The sequence below is a fragment of the Chlamydotis macqueenii genome, chromosome 2 (assembly GCF_036417535.1).
Source record: "Chlamydotis macqueenii isolate bChlMac1 chromosome 2, bChlMac1.mat, whole genome shotgun sequence".
NCBI lineage: Eukaryota > Metazoa > Chordata > Aves > Otidiformes > Otididae > Chlamydotis > Chlamydotis macqueenii.
The window spans coordinates 123,873,223-123,895,981 of NC_141557.1; the positions used below are offsets into that span (position 1 = coordinate 123,873,223).

Here is a 22,759-nt window from a genome sequence, read left to right on the forward strand (position 1 = left end):
TTAAATGCTCTTAAAATAGCAGTAGTATAGATTTACATTTAAGTGTTTCTGTTTAGGGGGCAAATATTCTGTTTAAATTTCGAGATCCCTTTCGAGACACATCTCTAAAGATGCAATAACGTTGTACCCAGGGCACACAATGATGAAGGACAAAGAATCCTTTTTTTTTTCTGGTGTTAATTTTTTTTTTCCTTTTATTTTCTTAGAAAAGCTCAGGAACAATGGATTGCTTCTCGGTATTCAGAAGGACAGAGGGTCCTACCCGTGTTATACCTCTCCTAAACAGCTGTTGAAATTTCCAGAAAAATGTCTGATTTAATGTAAAATGTCATCACTTGAGAAAAGGAAGATCAAAACAGAGGCATGTGTGCTCTTTGCAATTCTTCTGATTTTACTTTTATTTAGACCTGTGCCAATTGCAGGAAAAGCTGAAAGCTGAGGGATACGAAAGCTCCCATCAGTGGCCTCACTGACTTTAACGCTTAGATTTTGGATCCAGGACTTTACAGCAACCAGGCCAAGGAAGGCTGAATATATGAATGAGTAAAGATTATCCAAGCAAATAAAACTGGCAGGATCTGGCCCTCTATTAATAAAGTGTCATGTAAGCAGTAAGACTGCTGAGACCTCAGTAATAAGCTCAATTGTACTAATGTCGTACCAACTATCAGTAGTGTAGTACCTATTAAGACATTTTTATAAACTGCAAGAAATATGCGAGCTATTACAAGATATAATTCTGAAAAACAGACTTCCATGTAACAAGCCAATTTAAGAGGAAAACAACATAAACAATAGTAACTTGTGTGCTCAAGTGAAGCATCTTTTTAATTTTGAGTAATGAAGATGTCAAGCCAAATGCTAGAGTAGTTTAACTTAATTAGGTGGCCTATTTTTCCAGGCAGCCTTTCATTTCCCATTGAAAACTCAGCTTGTATGCACGGCAACAAGAGCAATTTTGTCTGTAATGAATACCTCTGGGACTCCACGGAGTGATCATTTGAATGTTACACTGAAGACTGGTTTGAGTAACTAGTTTGGGCTTGTTGAGATGCCAGACTTTGTAAAACTAACTAGATTAATCAAAGCCTGCCATCTTATCAGTTTATTCGGTCAGAGGTCCACAGGTCAAACTGACTCTACAGCAGCAGCCTTTGCCAAAAGGGACAGTATAATAGTAATTGGTCTAATTTGTAGTTCAAATTCACGTAATTCTTCCAGACATTTTATGGACTAAAAAAGTTCATTTTATGTGAAGCTCAGTTGAAAAATACTGCCTTTAACATTTCCCATGGTTACGTCCCATAACTCACCCACACTGCTGAACCTGTACAGTTTCCTGGAAAGGAAACTACATAACTAAAATATATGATGTCTATAATCTGTTTTCACATGCTAAAAAAGTTGTACATGAAGGAGTAGAGGGAAACATTTTGAAGGATATTTTACACTGGTTGCTCATTAAACAGAAAGTTCTCTCATGTCATGCACAGCAAAAAGCAGTGCATTTTCTCTTGTGATATGGGAAAAAATACCTCTGGCTTTTGGACAGAGAATTCATCATTTGATGATTGATTTTCTGTTTACTTTTTTCATGGTAAAATAATAGCTTTGGTTATTTTTACTTTATTGATTTACAGTGGGCCTATCACTGAAGTTGCTATCGTCCTGATGCCACAGCTAAGACAAGATGCCACACTTCCCTCCCATTGGCAACTCTTAAGAAAAATACTTTTAATTGATGCACATTATCACTGTGTACACAACAGGGTCAAGTTCACAATTTTAGCATTACTCTAGCAGTATCTGACATTTACTTCTAAAGCCCCAAACTTCTGGAGCGAGGCAATTACCCTCCAAACCTGCTTTCATTAAAAAGTTTTTAGCCCTCATGGTTGTAAAGAAAATATAACTGCAAGGTTTCTACAGCCAGAAGACAAATAAAAGGATGAAAAATTCGTTATACTTGCTGAGGCTTCTGATATGATCTCAATTTTACAGATCCACGCTAATGATTTTTGAAGGCTGGAGAGGGATACTTTTGTTTATACAACTGTAATTATGGGTATGTTTGCTCAGGATCCTCAGGGAAAAGATTTTGCCCTCTTTAGTGTTTTTACAGCATGTGCTATTGAGCAGGCTTTAAATGAAAGAAGTATCAAGTAAAGGCATATTTAAGTAACTCATTTTTCAGAGATAAGTAGGTTATATACATTTCTTCTTGTGGTAGGAGTGCAAGTTCAATACTTACTGAACATAACCCGACTAAAATCAATTTGAGTAAGGGAGGGTAAAGTTGAGGCATTTGATCACAGAAAAAAAAACTAAAATATTCTTGAATACATACACTGTGCATATGCATACATTTTGCATTGAAGCTGGCAATGTGCGCTGGCAGCCCAGAAAGCAAACCACATCCTGGGCTGCATCAAGAGGAGCGTGGCCAGCAGGTCAAGGTGATTCTCCCCCTTTACTCTGCTCTGGTGAGACATCACCTGGAGTACTGCGTCCAGCTCTGGTGCCCCCAACATAAGAAGGTCATGGACCTATTGGAGAGAGTCCAGAGGAGGGCCACAGAGATGATAAGAGGGCTGGAGCACCTCTCCTATGAGGACAGACTGAGAGAGTTGAGGTTGTTCAGCCTGGAGAAGAGGAGGCTCCAGGGAGACATTATAGTGGCCTTCCAGTACCTCAAGGGGGCCTACAGGAAAACTGGAGAGGGACTTCTAACAAGAAGAGGTAGTAATAGGGTACAGGTAAGGGCTTTAAACTGGAAAAGGGTAGATTTAAATTAGATATAAGGGAGAAATTCTTCACTATGATGGTGGTGAGACACTGGAACAGCTTGCCCAGAGAAGTTGTGGATGCTCCATCCCTGGAAACATTCAAGGCCAGGTAGGATAAGGCTCTGAGCAACCTGATCTGGTTGAAGATGTCTGTGCTTCTTGCAGGGGAGTTGGACTAGATGACCTTTAAAGTTCCCTTCCAGTCCTAACTATTCTATGATTCTATGATTCTATATTCAAAGGTGCCTTCCAACCCAAACCATTCTATGATTCTATATGTATATATGTACATAAACATAGCCTTGTTAATGCACCTGTTGATGTATTTTTATCTGTGACTCAATTCTTTCCAAACTCTGTGCCTGATCCAAAGACATTAAAAGATTATGTTCTGCACAAAAGGGATAGGTAAGCTAACAATACCTCTACTTTTAACCATCCATTCAGGATATGAAAAACCTGCCTGGTGTTTTTCTTTCTCAGAGGCCATTTAAACCTACATCACTTATTTTGTTTTTGAAAGTGGCATCTATAGCCTACTTCAGAGAAATGGAGGAAAGAGAGGTGGACCTCCTTCTGTTGATACTCTGTTTTTGAAGTGAAAAGACAGTGGATCAGGAACAAGGAGGAAGGATACGGTCTAAACCAGCTCTGAATTGCAGTTAGCCAGTAGACTGACCAGGTGGCACTGCCCTCTCATTGTGGACCAGCCTCTCAACTAATGAGCAAAAGCTTTCCAGCTTTTGGGCAGGACTGCCCTGGACTTCAGGGTAATATGTACCCATGGGATTGCACTGGACCACTCAGTAATTCTCCATCTAAGAATGTTGTTCTTCCTGAATCCTCTCAAAGGCAGCCAACTTCTGCCTTGCTTTGCTGACTCTGGCTCTAGAAGAGTGACAAGAAAGAAGAACCACATCTTCTGGCAGGAATGGGATACGGTACCCTGAAATTCTAGTCTACCTACCTATTCTAGGACCAATACAGAGCAAGAGAGGGCAGCTATTAAGTAGCATTTATCCATCCCTACTTTATATGAATAATAGCTATTCCTTTAATACTCTGAGAAATTAAGGTATAAATATGAAATAAGAAGTTAGGGATATATCTATGACTATGCGCATACGGCAACAAAAGGCAGGGGAACCCTTTACTTTCCTATTAACATGAAAAATCAAAAACAATTTTGACATCCATGGTGCCCACTGTATCAAAGAGCATGCATACATATCTTATCTGCATCCCTCGGCATAGGTCTTGGAGGGATGAAAATACCATTTCTGTGCAAGCAGTATTCCTTCCTCTGCCTCAGGTGTCACTTTTCTTCCCACTGGGGCAATGGGGCTATTGTCCCAAACCATCAGGATCATGCAGGGCGTTTGGCAGCTGGATTCATTACCTTAACATTTATCAGGCCTCAGGAAGGCTACAAAAGCGTGCAATACTCCGTGCAACAGAGTCCTGAATTACATTCTGTATTGTGACTAGGAAGAAATGTAAAATAAACAATACAATTTTTTACTGTGCTGTGCATGGTCCACAAATTACAGGAGGAGGAATTACATGAAGAACAATTCATCTCTGAGATTCCAATTACAGGTGTGGGGAGAAAACAATATATTTTTGAGAAATTGAAATGCAGAGCAGTTGGCATAGTTTTATTTTAAAATTATAAATATTTTCAGATCGAAGTCCAATTAGTAGTGAAAATGTCATGTAGTTTTACTATGTATGTTTGTTAATATGGCTGGCATAACTCATTTAGGAGATGCCTGCAGTGCAAAGTCCTGTACTACATATATCATAAGCAAAAATACAGTACTTACACTTGCATAAAATGTACACAGAGACAACATTGCCAAACAGCCTTTTGGGACAGTCTAAAAGAATATCATTAATTTTTACTGTATACTTACACTTCTGGCTCAGTTCCAGCACTGGCTTTCTGTAAAAATCATTTCAAGTACAGAATTATGCTATTTGCTTGCAGCAACATCACAGGAACAGTAGTGAGCCATATGTTGCTACTTAGCAACTTAGTCTATAAGTCCCAAAGCATGTACTGATTTGAAAATAGAAAAGAAATGATAATTGTTGAGGGATGCTGTGAGGCAACTTGTCTTGGATTACCAAGCTATGCAGATGTTTGATGTTATAGAGTAAAAAAAACCAAAACTATATTTTTCCTGTCCAATGGCTGAGCTTTTATTTATGGTAGCCTAAAGGGGATAAATTGATTAAAACCCTTAAAATAATACAAGGTGGTGTTTTTCTGGATATGAACACTTTGCAGTAAACAGAAAGAACTGAAGTGTTTTCAGGGCAAGTGAAACATTTCTGATGTCTAAATTTCATTTTCTTCTGCAACAGAGTTTATTTTATAGCCCCTAAATTTATTGAAATGCTGGATTCTAGAAAAAGTTAGCGGGGAAAAGGCAAAACAAGCAAAACTAACTTCTCAGGGTTAGACGCAAAGCAAGGACATGGGCATGTCAGCGTGCATCAGGACCCCAAAAATCCTGCCTCTATAGACATTATAGTCTATAATCCTGAAGACAGCCTAGTGGAAATCCCATTGCCTCTGGTGTTGTATACCATGGCTCAGTCTGCCAACCTACCTCCCAAATAAGCTGTGTCAGACTCTGAAATTAGAAAATGATGCTCACATCTGACTCAGCATGATCAGCACTCAAATAAAAGTTTCTGACAGGATCGTGCATCTCCTAACATGCAGGATTCATATTTTAGTTAACAGATGTGGATCCATCAAGGAAAGTGGAGAAATTAATTCACTCCTCATTCTGACAGGATTCAATTTCTCATCTCTGATCTTGCAAGGGAACAATCAAGTTACTGGGGATGGAACGGAGCCTGCACTCCTCTTGCTGAAGTCATGCAACTGCAAGGCTTGTGAGGACAGATGCAAAATGGACACAGAAGAAAACTCTATGGATTAAATGACCAGGCTTTCATCTGGGAGAGAACATTGTCTCATCTGTTCTTATGGGATTATTTGTTTTATATCCAATAACAGCAAGTGGAAAATGAACAGTCAGTCCTGAAAACAGGGACCAGAAAGTACAGTCATATCCTTTCCTCTTCCTCTCCCGTAAGCCACACAATCTGGCATGCTTTCTTTTCAGATCAGTGACTATCAGATTCTGTCCAGTTTTAACAAGCAGATTGGATGTCGAAACGGTAGTCAGTTCACTGACTTTGGGTGACCACCAGATGTTTACGCTTGATAGGAACAGCACCCTATTACAGTCAGTGAAGACCTCGCCAATACTGTCAATGGAGAGCTGCTCAGTTCCTTGGAGGAAAGCCTAGCAGCGACCTACATCAGTAATTGGTTCAGGAAGGCTTCTCTTGCAGTTTCAGTTTTTACCTAAACAAGAGAGAGGCTGGATTTCCAACACACTTCCTGCTTCCTGCTCCCAGTGTGGTTTTTTGTCTCCCTTTTTTAAGGTAGTTATTATTGTGGGCTTTCATATTCACTTAAAAAATGACAGCTCAAGGCTGACAACTTCTCTCAAACAGGCATGGGCGGCTGTTTGACCATTGTGCATTGGGTAGGAACTTAAAATAAAGTGTTGGCAGTTGAGCAAACTCTCGCACATAGATCCCCCAGCAAAGGACAGAGTTTTGATACTTGGTTCTGGGTTTTGAACTTCACCCAGGAGCCAAACACCCAAAAGCTCAGCTTTGCCATAGCAAGATTTTAAGTCTTTAAGTCCCCTCTTGGTTCCAGCCCTTAGTAAGCATTCAGGGTTTTCTGTCATCTTTGAATTTAGAAATGTCATATTTGATAGATGTTTTCCTTGAAGACAAAATAATTTACACTTAAAATTTCTAGGCCTGGATCTTTAAAGGTAGTCTAAGCACCTTACTTCCACTGAAACCAGTGAATGTTAGATGCATAAATATCTCTGAGGATCTGGGTCTTGTTAGCACATGTAGAAACTGCATAAAAGATTAAAACTTATACTCTTAATTTTTCAATACGCCACTTAAATTATTTAAACTACATGCATACACAGTACAAAAATATCAACAGAAGAAAAATAATTCTGATGTATAATGTGGATTTGCAATTCTTTATTCAAAACTATTTAAGACAGATGTAATGATTCTCTGAAAGGTAACAGCTGCCTTATAACAGCAATCATTCACAGAGTTTGTATTTCTACTGTTTCAAACAAATTCAATTAGCCCTTGCACTTCAAAACCCTTAAGGCATAAATGAGATGATACTAGGCTGCTTTAATCTAATAGTAATACTAAAACTTGTCAGTACAGTTTTTGGATTAATGGTTAGAGAAAAATTAATAATATAATTTTTCATTTTTTAATCAAACAGTTCTACTCTAAACTACCTCTGGATCTTGGAGGGTTCTTAGCTGAATAAGTTCAATCATGCACAAATCATACACGCAAAGTATGGTTGGTCTCTAAAGGTATTTCAGAATAACTTCAACAGAAGGCTGGGAAGCAACATGGTGGAACGTTTTAAAGAAAGTCTTTTTAGATTGAACAACATAGTTCCCTGCCCCCAAATGAAGCTGTGTACTACACATCACAATTAGTTACACCAGTGTGGCTATCTGAAAAACCCTGCTTCTTGAAGACATTTAGCTTTGAATGTACTGTGACTTCCCAAAGCTGTTGATTCCCAAATTGCATCCTGCTCATCTACACACATTTACGATGCATGCAAATTTGTGTCCCACCTAACGAGAGCTCATCAAATAATCCTACTGGTCCTGTCAGAAGGAGGTTGCTCAGATTTGCCACTGCTGGGCCTGAGATATTGCATGACCTAGATCACAAGTCTGATCATTCAGGGCAATTTCTGACACAATCTAACTGACCTGCACCACTATCACCATCACTTAGTAACGTGGAATTAAACTGACCAAAACATATGAACTAAACAAAAATTTCTACCCTACATACAGATGTAGCTACAGATGGACAAACAGAAAATTTCAAACCTATTTTTGCTTTTCAAAAAGCAATTAACACCTTTGATTCTTAGAAATCTATAGCAATTTTGGGTTCAAGTAGAAAGGTGAGAGATTTTGTAAATACATGTAATATCAGAATACACCTAATATCAGAATTTAATGTGCATGTTTCCTCAAAAGGAAAAAGACTCAAAAATACCTGTAAAGCGTCCACATCACATTAAACCTTTCAGGCTCCAAGCTACAGAAGACCAAGTCATTGTCTTAACCCCATTGCTAATGGTATAACATTGGCAACATTTCTCAGCCATACAAGTAGTGTTTAAAAAGCAATTCTTCAACTACAACTGGCCTACAAGTGATTTAGTAATTAAAGATATTTGTGACATGTGTAGCTTATAATGATTAACTTGTCTGCAGTCAGATAAACAAATAACCTGCACCTGTAAAGACTTTATTTCCTGAAGGTAAAACAACTGTTTAGGAAAGATCATGCTGGCAAAACAGCTGCTTGCATTCTGGAGAGGAAACAAGGTAGTATCTTTCAACAAACACCAACTCCGGTGTTTTATCAGCTCTATCTCATTAACTGGAAACAAGGCTTAAATGCTTTGTTTATAAATTATGATTATTCCTGATTGCAGCAGTTACTGATAGTGCCACTCATTTGCAATGCAACTCTTTGAATTTGTTTAATTACAATTTGAAACAAGGCAGAGAAGATTAATTAACCCACCTGGCTGGCTGGCACATAGTCCTGGCTCGGCTCTGTCATACTCATATACATGTTCTCACCGTCAAACTGCAAAGGAAACAATAGTAAACATTCAGCAAACTTGAATATTTTTCAGCATTGACTGAAAAAATAGTAGCCATAAAAAAATATTACAGCCTGGTTTTAGAGACTTGTAATTGCATGTGTGCATCTTGTCTTTGATGTTCCTGTTGTCATCCTTATTGACCCTGGATGTCAGTGATTTGGAGTAATTAGCGCTCTAGTAATTACAGCTAGCAAGCAAGAAATGAATGGTTTCCTTTCATCTGCAATCTGTTTTAAAACAAAATGGCTCATTTTGTGCACCATGTATACATATTGCTGTTGGTTGTAATGAAGTACTAAGTGAATTGCACAGTTACTGAGAAAAGGAAGATGAGAATAGAAACTGCACTAAAATGCATCTTAATGGTTCCAACTTTAGCTTCTGAGCAGAACAAGAGTTGAAATTTCAAAACAAATTAAACCCCCTCCTATTGAAATGTTCCCATATCAGAAAGTAGGAAACACATTTCCAGACAGCTTTCAGACATCTGAATGCATGAAACCGTATACCTCCTGACTATGGTTTAAGAGGATAAGCTTGATGTGTGAACAAATCAAATTTATAATCCAAACTGCAAAAATACCCTACTATAAATGATAAATACCATTCCTGGAAATGTATACAAAGCTTTTTTGTTGTTGTTGTTCTTTTTCTCCCCTCAGCTGCAGTTAAGAAGTAACACAAACATGACAGAAAGGAGTTGATTAAAATTTGAAGGTCTAGATGGAGGAAACTGTCAGAACTGAAGCCTCATCCTGTACCAACACAAAGAAGTATAAAACTACTGATTTCTTATGTAATCTGGAAAAAGTCCCCAAAGAACTCTTGTCATGCCTGCTCAAGTGGCCATGCCAGCAGGGCAACTATAGTCCCAGTGTCCGCTCAGGAGGTAGGGAAAATCTTTTCAAACCTTTCAAGTAAATGAACAACAGCAGGAATCCCCATCCCCAGTCATCAACCACAAATTTCCAGCTGTTACGAGGTCTGTTTGAAATAACTTTCACCTGACCCCTTCTGTGAATGCTTAGAGTGACATATTTTGGAAACGAGCCATTATTTTTGATGACGCGGTGGTATATTTAAAAAGCTCCTGCTTCTGAGCTTGCTCTGCTCCTACAGAAGGTGGCAGTGAAATATCCCATGGACATTTCTTGATCCGTGCTGAGCTTCTCAGGAATACGTACCTGCAAGGTACAGTATATTCAACTAGAGCAAGGTGGCAAAGTCAACCTGTGGCTTTGGCAGACAGCTCTACCAATTTTTGCTGAGGCAGCTGAAAAGGCTTCAGCTTCCAGCTGTTCATCCTCTTTCTCTGCCAGAGGCTACAAGGCTTGTAAGGGCAGCAGTAGAAACGAACAAGTGCCAGCTCCTGGCACAGCGTTCATGGTCTGCTCTTCCTGGTCAGAGCTATTTAATAGATAGTCACAGCCTATCTGTCAGAAGACCTAGTTTCATGGGAGGGAAAGGATTATGCCACGGGCACAGATCTGCTATAGGGAATAGAGTATTTCCAAAGTTTGATCAAGTAGAGATAGTTGGATTAGATCCTAAAAATAGGGATTGATGATTGTTCCTATATTGTTTCTTGTTTACACTTGCCATTTCTTTCAGCTTTCCCATTCAAGAATGTTCTTATTTATTAGCATTCAAAGTAGTTTTGGAGAAAATTTTTTAGCACTTGGACTGTTTGCACACTGGAAAAAAAAAATGCATTGCTGCTTCTACTCAGATGGACAGGTGAAATTCTGAAGAGAGTCTTCACAGCCTGCAGTTGGAAACCAAGCACTCCAGTGAAAGGCCTAGAGGAGCTCAACTTATTCAGCTTGTCAAACAAAAAGGCTGAAAGGTGCCTTGATCACTGCGATTGGTACTTACACCCTGGAAAAATGTCTTATAGCAAGATGTCAGCCTTCCTGACAGTGGTATAATGAGATCTAGTGTTGAGAAATGGGAGTTAGAGAAATTCAGCTCTGAAATAAGGTACAAGTTCCTACTTCAGACGGTAATTAAGCATTATGTCAACAGCAAACTCATAATTTCTTGGACATTTTAAAATGAAGCTAGATATCTTTTTCAGAAAAGATGCATTTCATATTGTATTTATGAGAAATCCTATGGACAGGGATAGTTACACTGGCTGGTTACAGCAGTCCTATTCTTAATTTCCCTCATTACCCTCATATATTTGCTGTACTACCTTGCAAACATTGCTGAAATTCAAGTATTATGTTGCATATGTTTAGTTGCAAAGAACACGAAATTTCTTTCCTTCTCTGCATACAGGCTGGATACACTCCAGGGTTATTTGAATTTATTTTGCCTTCCATTTTGCCTGTGATTTAAGAATCTTTATGAAGTATACTAATATTTCAGATAATTCCCTCTTTTGGATGTTTGGTCATTTGTCCTTGCTCCCAAGCTTGCAATCACCAAGTCTGCATTCACAGAAAAATTCCCTGAGGTCATTTTTCCACAAATCTTGGAAATTTTCATAATTCTGTGCATTGTTCTTGGATCATCTGCCTACATGATCAGTGCCTTGCTGCTAGTGGTGCCTCCAGCACTGATACGATCTTGGATCTCGGCCTTTCCTGCTCCTTGCTTGTGGCCCCCTGTTTAGCTCTGAAATGCTTTTGTTCTACCATTACCTGTGGGCTTAATGTGAACATTTATCAATGGAACTGAAAAGCAAAAATATACCTAAAGTTAAACTTCCTGGCCCTTTGGCTTGGCTTTAAATGAGAAATGACCTTCTACAATGTTTTGGATGAATTTGTTTGGGTAAATTCTCAGAAAAAAATATATTGATGCATAATGTCTGTAAAATCTGAGTGACCTGTTAACATCTAAATATTCCCAGCGGCTGTTTGATTTATTATTGAATTTCTTCAGTATCCAAACATGGGGTTTAGTCACTGCAATATTTAGCAGCTGCTTGTTAGAAGTATGTGTAAGATGTGTAATAGGTTGCATAGTTCAATAAGATTTGATGCAATATGTATTTTTTGTAGCGTTTATATTTGCAGGATGCAAATTTTAATGTATTAGCTGGCAGTAACACTGTTGCCATGTTAGTATTTGTACTACATTTACAAATTGATATATTATTATCTGCTCTTAGCCTAGTGCAGTGTGGTGCATGGCTTCTTGGTAGTTCCTAAGACTTCAGATGTGAGCCTGAAAAACACCCATAAACTTGAATGGCAAAGTATATACACAAGCACTGCCTACAGCAAGTACTGTCAGGAGTTGCCTCCTTTAACTTCTCATTGTTTATTAAAATGTTTATAAAAACCTGAAATTATCTTTTTTGTGTACCAAAATAAAACTAAATGTTTACTTCAATGCTGAATTGTTTATTCATCATCCCCTTTCCCAGCTACCACAGAAGTGTGGAATACAGATGACCTATATATCCCACCCCAGCCAAAAAATGGTACACAAGCCTTCAATAACAAGAAGTTTAGAGACACTGATGTAGTGCATTTTATCTATGCCCACCTTGCCCAAATGTGACTATCCCATATTGAAACAATAAACTGAGTAATAAAAGCCAACAATTTGATGAACTGGAATATCCTAATGTTGTTTTTTTCCCCCCATGTATATCAGAAGCTTCCAAAACAAGCTCCTAAACCCCACAAAAAAGCACTGAAACATTTCACCTTTTTATACACTGCTTTATAACATGCAGGCTCTGCAGCATGGCATCGCTCAACAGCTCTCCTCGAGGACAGCTTAACTCATACTATGTCCACCTTGAATTCAGCTTTACAAGTGAGATGATTTATGCAACAGCAGTTCAAAAAAAAAACCTATCTGGATCAGATAGTGAGTCAAAAGAAACAGATGCAACTCAAAGATGCCTCCAAGCACCAGATTTTTCTTCCAGGTTATACTCCATGCCTTCAAAATTGTCTTATTTTACTCATCATCCCAGGGCTACAGAACCTTGTATTCCCTAAACTTCCCTGCCACTCACTGTGCTTGATTTCAAGCAAAGCAACTGCACAAGCATCACTTAAACTGTGGATGATTCATCCAAACAGAACAGATGAAACACAAAGGCAGGCAGTTAAATTAACTGTCTTTTATGAACCTATGTATGATGTATATATATCATATGACATTTCATCTAAAGCTTTCCCAACGTGTCTCCAAGATCCTTCCGTATCATTAAGGGCAAATTTCAAAATCTTTCATTTTAATCTATTAAAAGTGAATGCTAATTCAATATTCTGATGTGTGATAATAACTACTCTTGACAACATTTCTTTTCATATTAAAGTGTAATGCATGAGAAGTTTGGGTGAGAGAAAACTAAGAATATGACTGCATTGTAATATGAAAAGATACACAACTGGGAGCTGTTTTTAATATCTATTCTGAATTGCATCATATTATTTATTTAAATAATTATTATTCTAAATAAAACATACAGGCAACACTACAGCATGGCCAGTTAGCATCTCCCTTAGAATAACCCTTTGTAAGATAAGTTACAATGTTCAGCAACCAACATGCACAAAATACAGTGCTGTTATTAAGTGCAATTTAGTCATATAAGTTAGGAACATAATTACATAAACACTGGCTGACTGTTACTGATGCAAGAGCTATGACAGAGTTCAGCAAATGTCCAGAGTGGTAAAGATGTTTCATTAGGCACGGATTTACCAAGGAATCCAAAGCTGGATTTTTGTCTCCCATTAGCGTGGCATCACATCAGTCATATGATGTAGTCATGGGCAGGAAGCCTGTTTTCAGCTTCCCACTTAGGTTGCAGCCAACTCTCTCAGTATTTGTAATAATGATTATAAAGCAGCAAAGCTTGCAAGAACATTCTTTATGTGCTTCTTTAAATGAAAAACACCCTAGGTGGACTATGTCACAAAAACGTTATAATCAGGTTGCATGTAAACAAATAGAGAACAAAATTTCTCATGGTGAGGTTAATTCAAAGAATCTTCATTACAGTCTACACACAGAGAAGAATTTAGAAGACAAAAAGGAAGGTGCAATAGGGCAGAAAAACCCTAGGACGGGTTGAAAGCCAAAGAGGATAGCTAGAAACAAAACATATTTATATACTAACTGTATGTGTGCATACAGTGATTACAAATGCAGAGACATACCTGCATTAGCTTCATGTAGTTAGTTCAGATGACAACTGCCATAGGGATGCACAGGTTCAACAGAGGCTTCCAGCCTAATTATGTGTCCTCCCCTCCTACTGGCTACTTTCTTCTATGCCAAGTCACCCGGACTACTTGGATTACAGGGAGAACAAAATCTCCCCCCTCTCTTTCTCTCTGTCTACTCACTCCCTCACACTTCTTTGCTGTGGTTGAGAGAAGTGAGGGTTTATTTTGCTCCTTTTTTATCCACAGTTTTAAACTTCTGAGGGAATTGCATATTTGCTTCCTCTTTGTATGCATATATATATATACGTGCCCTAAGTTCTTCAGGCATAGCTATATTAGCTAAAAGAAAAAAAAAAAAATCAAGCACATGATCCTTGAGCTGCTTCTAGTTCATACCAAAGCGCAGCACAGTATGACGGTACACATCTCATCCAACGGCAGTGTAGGCAGGGAGGCATGAGGAATACTAGCCCATATGGCTTTTGATGCCAAAACAAGCTTGGGGCTGGGGTGTGGAGGGAGAGCAACTTTGGACACTGTTTTGCACACAAAGGTATCTCCACAGTGATATCCTGAAATGTAGAGATTTAAAGAGAAGAAGCAAAGGGGAAGATGATCAAATTGTTGAAAGTTGTATTTAATAAGTTCAGCTTCTGCGTAAAGCCACTTGCACTCAACATCTCAATTTCTTGAAAGGATGTCACAGGTCTTCAAAGCCTGTGTTATTAATCACATAGTCTAAATCCAAATTTCTCACATCTTAGATTGGAACTGGAAGGTAGATTTAAATTCAAACTTTAGCTATGCCTTTTAACCATAGTTTACCTTGCTCTGGTGGCACCCTAACACAATTCACTGTTTCATTTTAAGAAAATGCTGCAATAACATTGTGTAAAAGGATTGTTTATTTCTAGTGATTTTAGTGCTTCCAGCTTATAGATATCATTTGTAACTTACATTATCTAAAAGCCACTGATCCTGGAAAAGCTTTAAAACTAGGTAATTTTGTTTATATTAAACCAAATGCCAAGAGTGGATATCATCTCAGGTGGCTCGATGTCAAATAGAGTGATATTTTATTTTACCCAGAGCTGCTGAAATGAGACTAAAATAATGATGGGATACAACATAAATCATCAAATGGCTATGCTAAAGAAACAGTTGATCTTGTTACAGCAAACCATTAAAGATAAAACCAGAGATGCTCTGTAAACATCATTACAGGATGGAAAATCCCTTTCTTGACACAGTTTGGCAGAGCGGTATGTCTATATTAAATTGAAACTCCATTTTGTCCCCTGAACGCCATTTTGTATGCTGTACTGAACACATGTTTAAATTTGCCCAAGATGGGTTAGAGTAATGCATTCCAGACAGGCGTCCTTCCCAGGAAAGGGTTTTGACACCTCGCTGAAGGACTATCACAGGAAAATTGTCAAAAAATAATCAAGTACTATCAACTTTGATTGTCTCTGTTCTGCCATCTTCTCTCCCTCCTTCCAGGATTGTTTTTCAAAGCAGAGAGTGCCAGAAGACTATGAGATGGTGTGAAAAAGCCTGAATGGAGCACCATGGCAAAAAGAAGTCAAATTTCTTTTCAGAGCTGGATGTCCCTGTACAGCCAAAGGAAGGTAATTACTGCAGACTGGCAAGACATGGAGAAGTCCTGTCCCACCTGGAACACTGTGAGCCCTCCAGGTCACAGAAAATTTGATGTACCAAGCATTAGAGATGAGATGGCATGTCTTAAGATTATTATTGTTAATAATTTTAATTCTGTAACTAATTTTCAGGAGTATAGTATGAGGAAAATCCTTAATGTCTCCTGTGCTTTCATTTTCTTACATGTTGTCCAAAGAGTCTAAACCAGGAATACAGGGTACGATGTGTTTAGTTAATCCAAGTATAGTGATGTGTGGGCTAGGCATACTGGAGTTGGGAAGGCACTTGCCCCAGTCTCGACGGCTCCCTGGAGAGTGGGAGTGAGCCACAATGTGGATGAGCACCGGCAGCAAGCCCCAGAGCGGGAAGCCAGGGTGCTGCTTCACAAGGAAATGCTGTCAGACATTTCCTGTACTTAGAGAGAGCCACAGACAGCGATCAAACTCTCCCTGCCCGCAGCACCCAATGGACTCTGATATATTCAGTGCTTGGATCAAGGTGCGACAGGTCTCACAGACTAGCACTGCACTGTGTCTTTTCAACAGCCTGGCTTTCAAAGAGGACATGTTTTGAAAATACTCCACTTGATTCTCCTAAAATGAGACCATTTTTGTAGCATTGTCCATTTACAACATATACTATTGCCTCAAAAAGCATAGGCAGTGCTGTCAAAGTTTTCTCTCAGATTTTTATGCCTATGCCATAAACATCCAACCCAGACCTTCCACCATTGCATCCTCCAAGTTATTCACTATTACCGCTCTCATTCTGAGAAAGAGGAGGAACCCAGAGGGCCTGCTGAGTACGTTCTCAAAGAGGGCAAGCTGGCTGAATATCTAAATATACACTGGTAGTTAAAATCTGAATGATGGCACTACAACATTTGTTTTTCCTGCACTTAATCGAGGTTAATGTGGAACGGGAGAGGAGGTGAAAGGGGGTGTTTAGCTTCCCACTTGGAGCCTCCATGTGTCAATGCCTGACAGAGCCTTGAAGTTGTTAGCCGGCACGCAGAGCTCTAGCTGAATGAGGTTACAGTGCTGAGCACAGCGGGCTCATAGAAGTAGGATCAGACTGATCGGAGGAGTGGCAGAGCCCAGGCACAGCAGAGTGTATCAAAGACAGCCCAGGGGAGAGCGGGTACTGTGTTAGTCCTTTGTGTACATTTAAATGGAAGATAGTGAGCGTGCAGAGGTGAACTCTGAACTCTCTCAGCTGGGCTCCTGCTCCTTTTAACCTTGGGTGTTAAATAAAAAAAAATTTAAAAAACCAACGCACTGTAGCCTGGACTTCTATGCTAAACTACCTCCTGCATATTGAACACTCATTAAATAAACATACTGAGATCAAAGTGGCAAGTGCTTTTGTTATTATTTTACTCAATCCACACTAAATTATAGATGTAGCCACCCACTGGGAAAATTGGGTGATAAGGTGGAAAGGTTTGAACAACTAAAATTAGACCTTTCTTTTTCTGCCCACAGTAACTGAGGAAATTTGTTTAACCAGGTAGGCTTGTAATATTTTCCAACTCCAGCGCAGCAGGCCAGTTTCATGACAAGGTTTGATCCTGCATCATGGAAGGTGAAGGGAATTGTGCCATTGTCACTTGGACTAGAGCTGGATCAGGTAAAATAGTAATTGTAACAGAGCCCTTGTTCCTTTGAGTTTCAGAGTAATTTTTGTCAATATTCGTCTTTGCCGCATAACTTCAAACGGTAAATTATCTAATAAAACATAGGAAAGCTTAATAAAAAGGATCTACAAAGAGAAGACAGATGACTCAAAAAAAAAAAAGAAAAAGCATTTTTTCTATATCCACGTGCAGAGCCCCCTGTGTTGCAGTACAGAAGAAGAGAGGCTCCATGGACCTTAGCACATGAGTTTTGCGCAATGGCAACAAAACCATTCCCTTGCACCACTACAGTGGGAGCTGTGTGCAGGGACCCATGGACAGAATTTGACCCACTATGTTATTTATAAAGTGAATGGAGTGTGTATAGCACCTGTGGGAAAGTACATCTGCTTCTACACAGCATCTTAGAAATAAAATGGGCCAGAACAACATCAATAACAAAAGCACAAGCAAAATTCCACTACTATTCTCAAAACCCTGTGACAGAGAGTCTTGTGAAGTAAACCAGAGGCAACAATTGCCAAGTAACTAGATAATCTTGCCTCCATACCGCCATGCCTCATGTTTAAAAGAGTAAGAAAAAAAAAGCAAAAACATTGCATACTTCGAAATCCATGGCATACATAGAAATCAAATTTTAAAAAGGTATTAAAAGTCTTGATCATCTAAGAACCTGAGCACTCTAGACCAATGCAGCAGGTCATTTGAGCACACGCATAACATGCATTAAAATTATCCCATTGAAGGTAATGAGAGTGTGAGCATATTTTAAATCAAGCTCTCAATTCAAATATGTTATGAGACAGGAGCCAAGCACTCAGAAACTTACAGGAACAGCCATAAAATATTGAAGTATGTGCCAAATTCAAATGGGACAAATCAGCACAAATTTGTGGTAAACCAAATTATTTAGCACAATCTGATGAGATCTCATTAGGTACAACTAACTCAGATCTGGAGAGGGTGATAACAAAAATGACTAATTGCCAGAGTTTAGCAAAACATGGACATCTGTTAAATGACAAGGGTGTTGTAGGGCTGATACACAATCATAGTTTACCCAAACAGCTACTGTGGCAGCACAATCCTGTTTCCATCCACAGTTACTCTGGTATATGAGGAGCTCCATTAATTTAAACAGGATTACTGTCATGAAGAATGTCATGCACATTTATTTCCCTGCCTGCATCAAACAAAAAGCTGGAACCTTATGCTTGCTCAAACGAGGAATTTGAAGCAACAGGAGTTTTTATGTTTACAGTTGCAACAAAGATTCAAAAGCTTGATAAGGCTTGTAGTCTGACTTAGTCCTTTACTAGGATGGTCTAGAGATCAAGCTGAGATACACTGACAGAGCAAGAAATTTGCAGTATGCTATCCACAAATAGGTCATTCAAGAGTAGATGTGGTTAGAAATGTTCAGAATGTTACTCAAAAGCAGAAGAGGAAAAGTTGGTTTACTTTTTTTTCTTACCAACTTCAGTGAAGATGTGTTCTTGATGTAATGAAATCACTTATCAGTTCTCAAAAATTCTAAGTGTTCTCTCTACACCTTTTAAGATAAAATTTGACCTTCAAGATTACAGTTCATTTTATGACTAAATTATTCCATGACTGTTTTAATCTTTTGTTTCTATTTTGTCAAGCAGCACTTGTAACAGGCTTTTTGAGTCTGCAACAGTTTTTCCTTTATACATTTGATATATTTTCTTTTAACAGAAAAAAAAGACAAGTCTGTGCAAATATATTTCAATTTTATCTTAGTTTCAAAGGTAAAAAGCTAAAATATAAAAGGTACAGTTGTACCTGCCACTGTCTTACCAAAACTCTAAGATGAAAAAATGTTCCACCTCTTCCTTCTTCCTGCTTGAAGAGTGCTCCCCTCAGCGCTGGCAGCTGCTTCTCCCATCAATACACTTTGAATCTATTACTGTTGTGCATTCCTCACAGCAAATCAGATAGCAAAAGTTACTCAAACATGGCATTATCAGCACCATGGCTGTTGTCTTTCCAAGAGGCCACACATCAGCATGAGGCAGTCACGCTAGCGCTAGAAGGAAGCCCCCTGGGCAAGCACATCTGTCCCCTGAATAACGGCAGAATTGGTTCCACACAGCATCTGCAAAAGCTTATTGTCAAGTCCTGCCTTGGATAAAACTCCAGCAATAGTGTTCCCATGCATTTTCCCCTTTTGGTTCAAACTTCAGCAATTTTACTGTTTTATCTTAAGACCTAGTAGTGCTGTAGCTAGCAGTGGACAAATCTGAACAGGTTCTCTGTTCCCAGGGTTCATCCAAACTGTGGGTATGCGTCAAGCTCTTCATCCCTACACACATTATTTACAAAATGCTTTGGTTTTTTAAATTTTAATAAACAAAATCTCTGAAAGCTTCTCCTAGCCTATATAGTATCATGGAAAGTTACCAGATAGTTAGGGTCAATACCATGATCTATGACAAATGGTGAAGATCTAAGCTCCATGGATTTCAGCCCAAGTCAGAGCTGTATGCTTTTTCAAACCAAGCATTTCCAAGGTGAATCTTATGATGAAACTGACTTTTAAACATTTTCACATGAAAAATGAGAGAGACTCTTTTTGCCAGAAGAACATGGCAACTCAAGCACGCAGCAGCACTATGGGAAACCCTGGTTGAGTCCTACTCCCTCATATAGCAAACGTGTACCACAGCTACAGACTTGGGGATAGTCTTCCCGTATCACTTCTTGTGGCTGTTAACTTTCTAAAAATACCTGATGATACAGACTTGAATTTGTCTCTCTAACATCTTTCTGAGCACTTTCCTTTACAGGACATCATTTTCTGGTATTGGTCTTTCCAGTTTTGAACAGAAATCACATTCCAACCCTCAGAATTTCTTAAGGAAGAGCTTAAAAAAAACCTGGCAATTATGGATTTGTCAAATGAGTATTTGCAAGACTAAGTCACTTCAGAATTTCCAGCCTGGTGTACTTCTGAAGTCCTCGAATGCAGTGAAACAAGCTGAGCTCTGCTATGCTGGAAAGAGCCATGCAGAGAGACAGGAGGGAAGTGCTTTTAACTGCTTACCGTGAAAAGGAGCTCCGGTGTGGGCTCCTTGCTGGCAGGTCATGCTGCAGCAGGACTGCAATTCACTGGCAGCCGTTCCTGACAAGCGGCTGCCCAGAGGGACGCAGGTACTGTGCACCCCATGGCTAGGAGAGGAGTTACGGACACTGGCTCTCATCACCTTGGCTGGCATTAAACTATTAATCCCTGCAAAGTGAGTTTCAGCATTTTTTAGCACGACCGTGACACCAGTGTAACAACAAGGCCCTTGAAATACAGAAGTGCTGCTTTTTAGAGAGATAATCCTACAACCCACGCAGTGGAGCCTGTGCATTCCGTGAACTGAAACAGACGCAAAACTTAGCATTTGCTAATGTTACTGTAACAATCTATGAACAACCCCTGTTAATGAGCAAGCATAATTTTTAAATAAATGTATAATATAACAACGTGATTAAAGCTTGATGGAGCTGTTCTTACACTTTCATGATATAAAAAAAGGCTTCTTATTAGCTTTTGATGTTTCATTTTCCCCACAGCATCACAATATCTGCTTCTGTTTTACCCAGTTGTACAATAATTGTTGTTTAACTTCAGCAATTTCATAGCCTAGTCGCTCTCTTTAGCCACTTTATTAATCAATGAAAGTACTCTGTAACAGTAACATCATGGAAAATATGCCTTATCATTTTAGTGCTCTATATTATATTCTCTCACCTCTCTGTATAAGCTACTGAATTATTAATACACCATCCTCCGGATTTGATAAAATCTGTGATGAAAATTATCATAATCTTCTATGCCTAAAGACCATTAAATGAGTGCACATTAAACTTGAAATAAATGGCTTGAATAATTTTTGTTTTAAGATGTTGGAAGATTGAAATGCATATTAACAGTTTTAAAGTTATGGAACAACCCACTGAAAACTACAGCTTCAATCGTCATACCTCAGATTATGTCTCTACTGTACATACTCAGAATAAGCTTTCTTCACATAGTCAAACTCATTTCAAAACTAAACTTTCCCGGTCCAGAATAACTTAATTGTGTTTATTAGGTTAAAAAATAAAACTAAAGAGGGAATAGAGAAAATCAAACAGGCAAATCATGCTCTGATTTGCAGATATATAACCCCAGCAGAAACACAATGGCTGCACGAACATCACCAAAACCATATTTGTCTCCTTCCCTCCCACATTAAAAGGCACACAAAGCACCAGTGGAAAATCATTATTTGCTGATGGAGTAAAATGTCCTTGATTTGAATGCAATTCAGAATGAAACACCTTTTCACCGACAAGTCCTGTACCAGGGTACTGGTCTGGGTCTACACTGGTATAATTCAACTGATTTCAAGCCTAACATTGAGCAGAACATCCACTGATCAGGCCCAGGAAATGAAGATCTACTTGAGGTGCAGTTTGCTTTTTTTTTTTCTGATTTTTAGGGAAACCATTAAATGGGCTCACACATTCAGCATGTGGTGTCATTTGGTGTCAGCAACAATCTGTTTTGTGATATTCTTCTAAGAGAACCATTAAGAGACTCCAGGGTTTTTCAGAGGTTCCAAAGTCTTAATAGCTGGATTCATAAATAGCCAGTCAAACAGTATCACTGCTTCCTCCTGCGCTCTACAGTTCTTGTAATACTCCCAACTTTCCCTTATGTCAGCACCTACAAGTCAAAAGTTCAGAAATAATAACAGAGTACAAAAATGTACTGTCATTAGATTAATGTTTTGATAGAAAATTAATTTGGTGTTTTATTCATTCATTTGAAATAGTAACTACTGCCTTGGAAAGTATAAGGTGATTAATTTTCCAATATTTTCAGATCGTATTAGTAATACACAACATAAGTGTTTTGACATATCTAACAGTTTTACTCATAATCACGATTTTGCAGTTCAGAAGTTCTTTTAGCTACACGAGCTTTTACAAGCTAAAACAGTCACAGCACAGATTTAAAAGCTCAGGAAGGATTTTTTTTTGCATTACAGTGCATCACTGAAGATCTTTTGTTAACACAGAGAGCAATATAAATTATGTATCTGATTTCCTACTGTTAAACACAGCTCGTTGTAAACATATAACCAGCACCTTTTAAGAATACAAAGCAAAAGCAATGCCATGTATTATGCTACAGCAGGTAATTCCATGCCTTAGATAGGATTAGCCAACAGATTTATCAAGCAGCCTCCAAGGAAAGCAGAGTTCAAGTCTGGGCTCATCAATAACACATAAATAAACTGAACAATTAGGTACAAAGTGTCTATCTTGTCAGACAACTTATTAACCAATAAATGATATACTCACTGCAGACAGTGTAAAAAGAAGAGATATCTAAAGATAGGAAAAGAAGACCTGAAAAGAGAGAGCAATAATATAATAATTATATTATATTAATAATATATTGCTATAATATGGCCCAACTACCGAGATGAACCACTTCCTAGGAAAGGGTGGATGGAAGCAGTCAGGCTTACATCTGGCTTAAAGAGCAACATGTCTTAAAAGGCAAATCTATGTTAGTAAAAGTCAAAATATGAGACATTTTGTCCTTCTTTATTAACTACCAAATAACTCAAATTTGATTTTCTTTTCTACACTGGCCTGCACTTTTCAAACAGAAAACAAGGAGACTACAGGTAGGAAGGGCTGTTGCTATTTTTCCCTCAGCCAAACAAAACAAAAA

At 38.6% G+C, this 22,759-nt stretch overlaps 1 protein-coding gene across 2 annotated transcripts in view; it reads right to left on the minus strand.

Annotated features, from left to right (window-relative positions):
- The window catches only part of TOX (thymocyte selection associated high mobility group box), a 223,882-nt gene that overhangs the window by 98,572 nt on the left and 102,551 nt on the right, over positions 1 to 22,759 (minus strand). For both annotated transcript variants that reach the window (XM_086742366.1, XM_086742367.1), the window contains exon 2: positions 8,490 to 8,555. In XM_086742366.1, the coding sequence (XP_086598492.1) occupies positions 8,490 to 8,555 (66 nt within the window). The remainder of the gene's footprint in view (positions 1 to 8,489; positions 8,556 to 22,759) is intronic.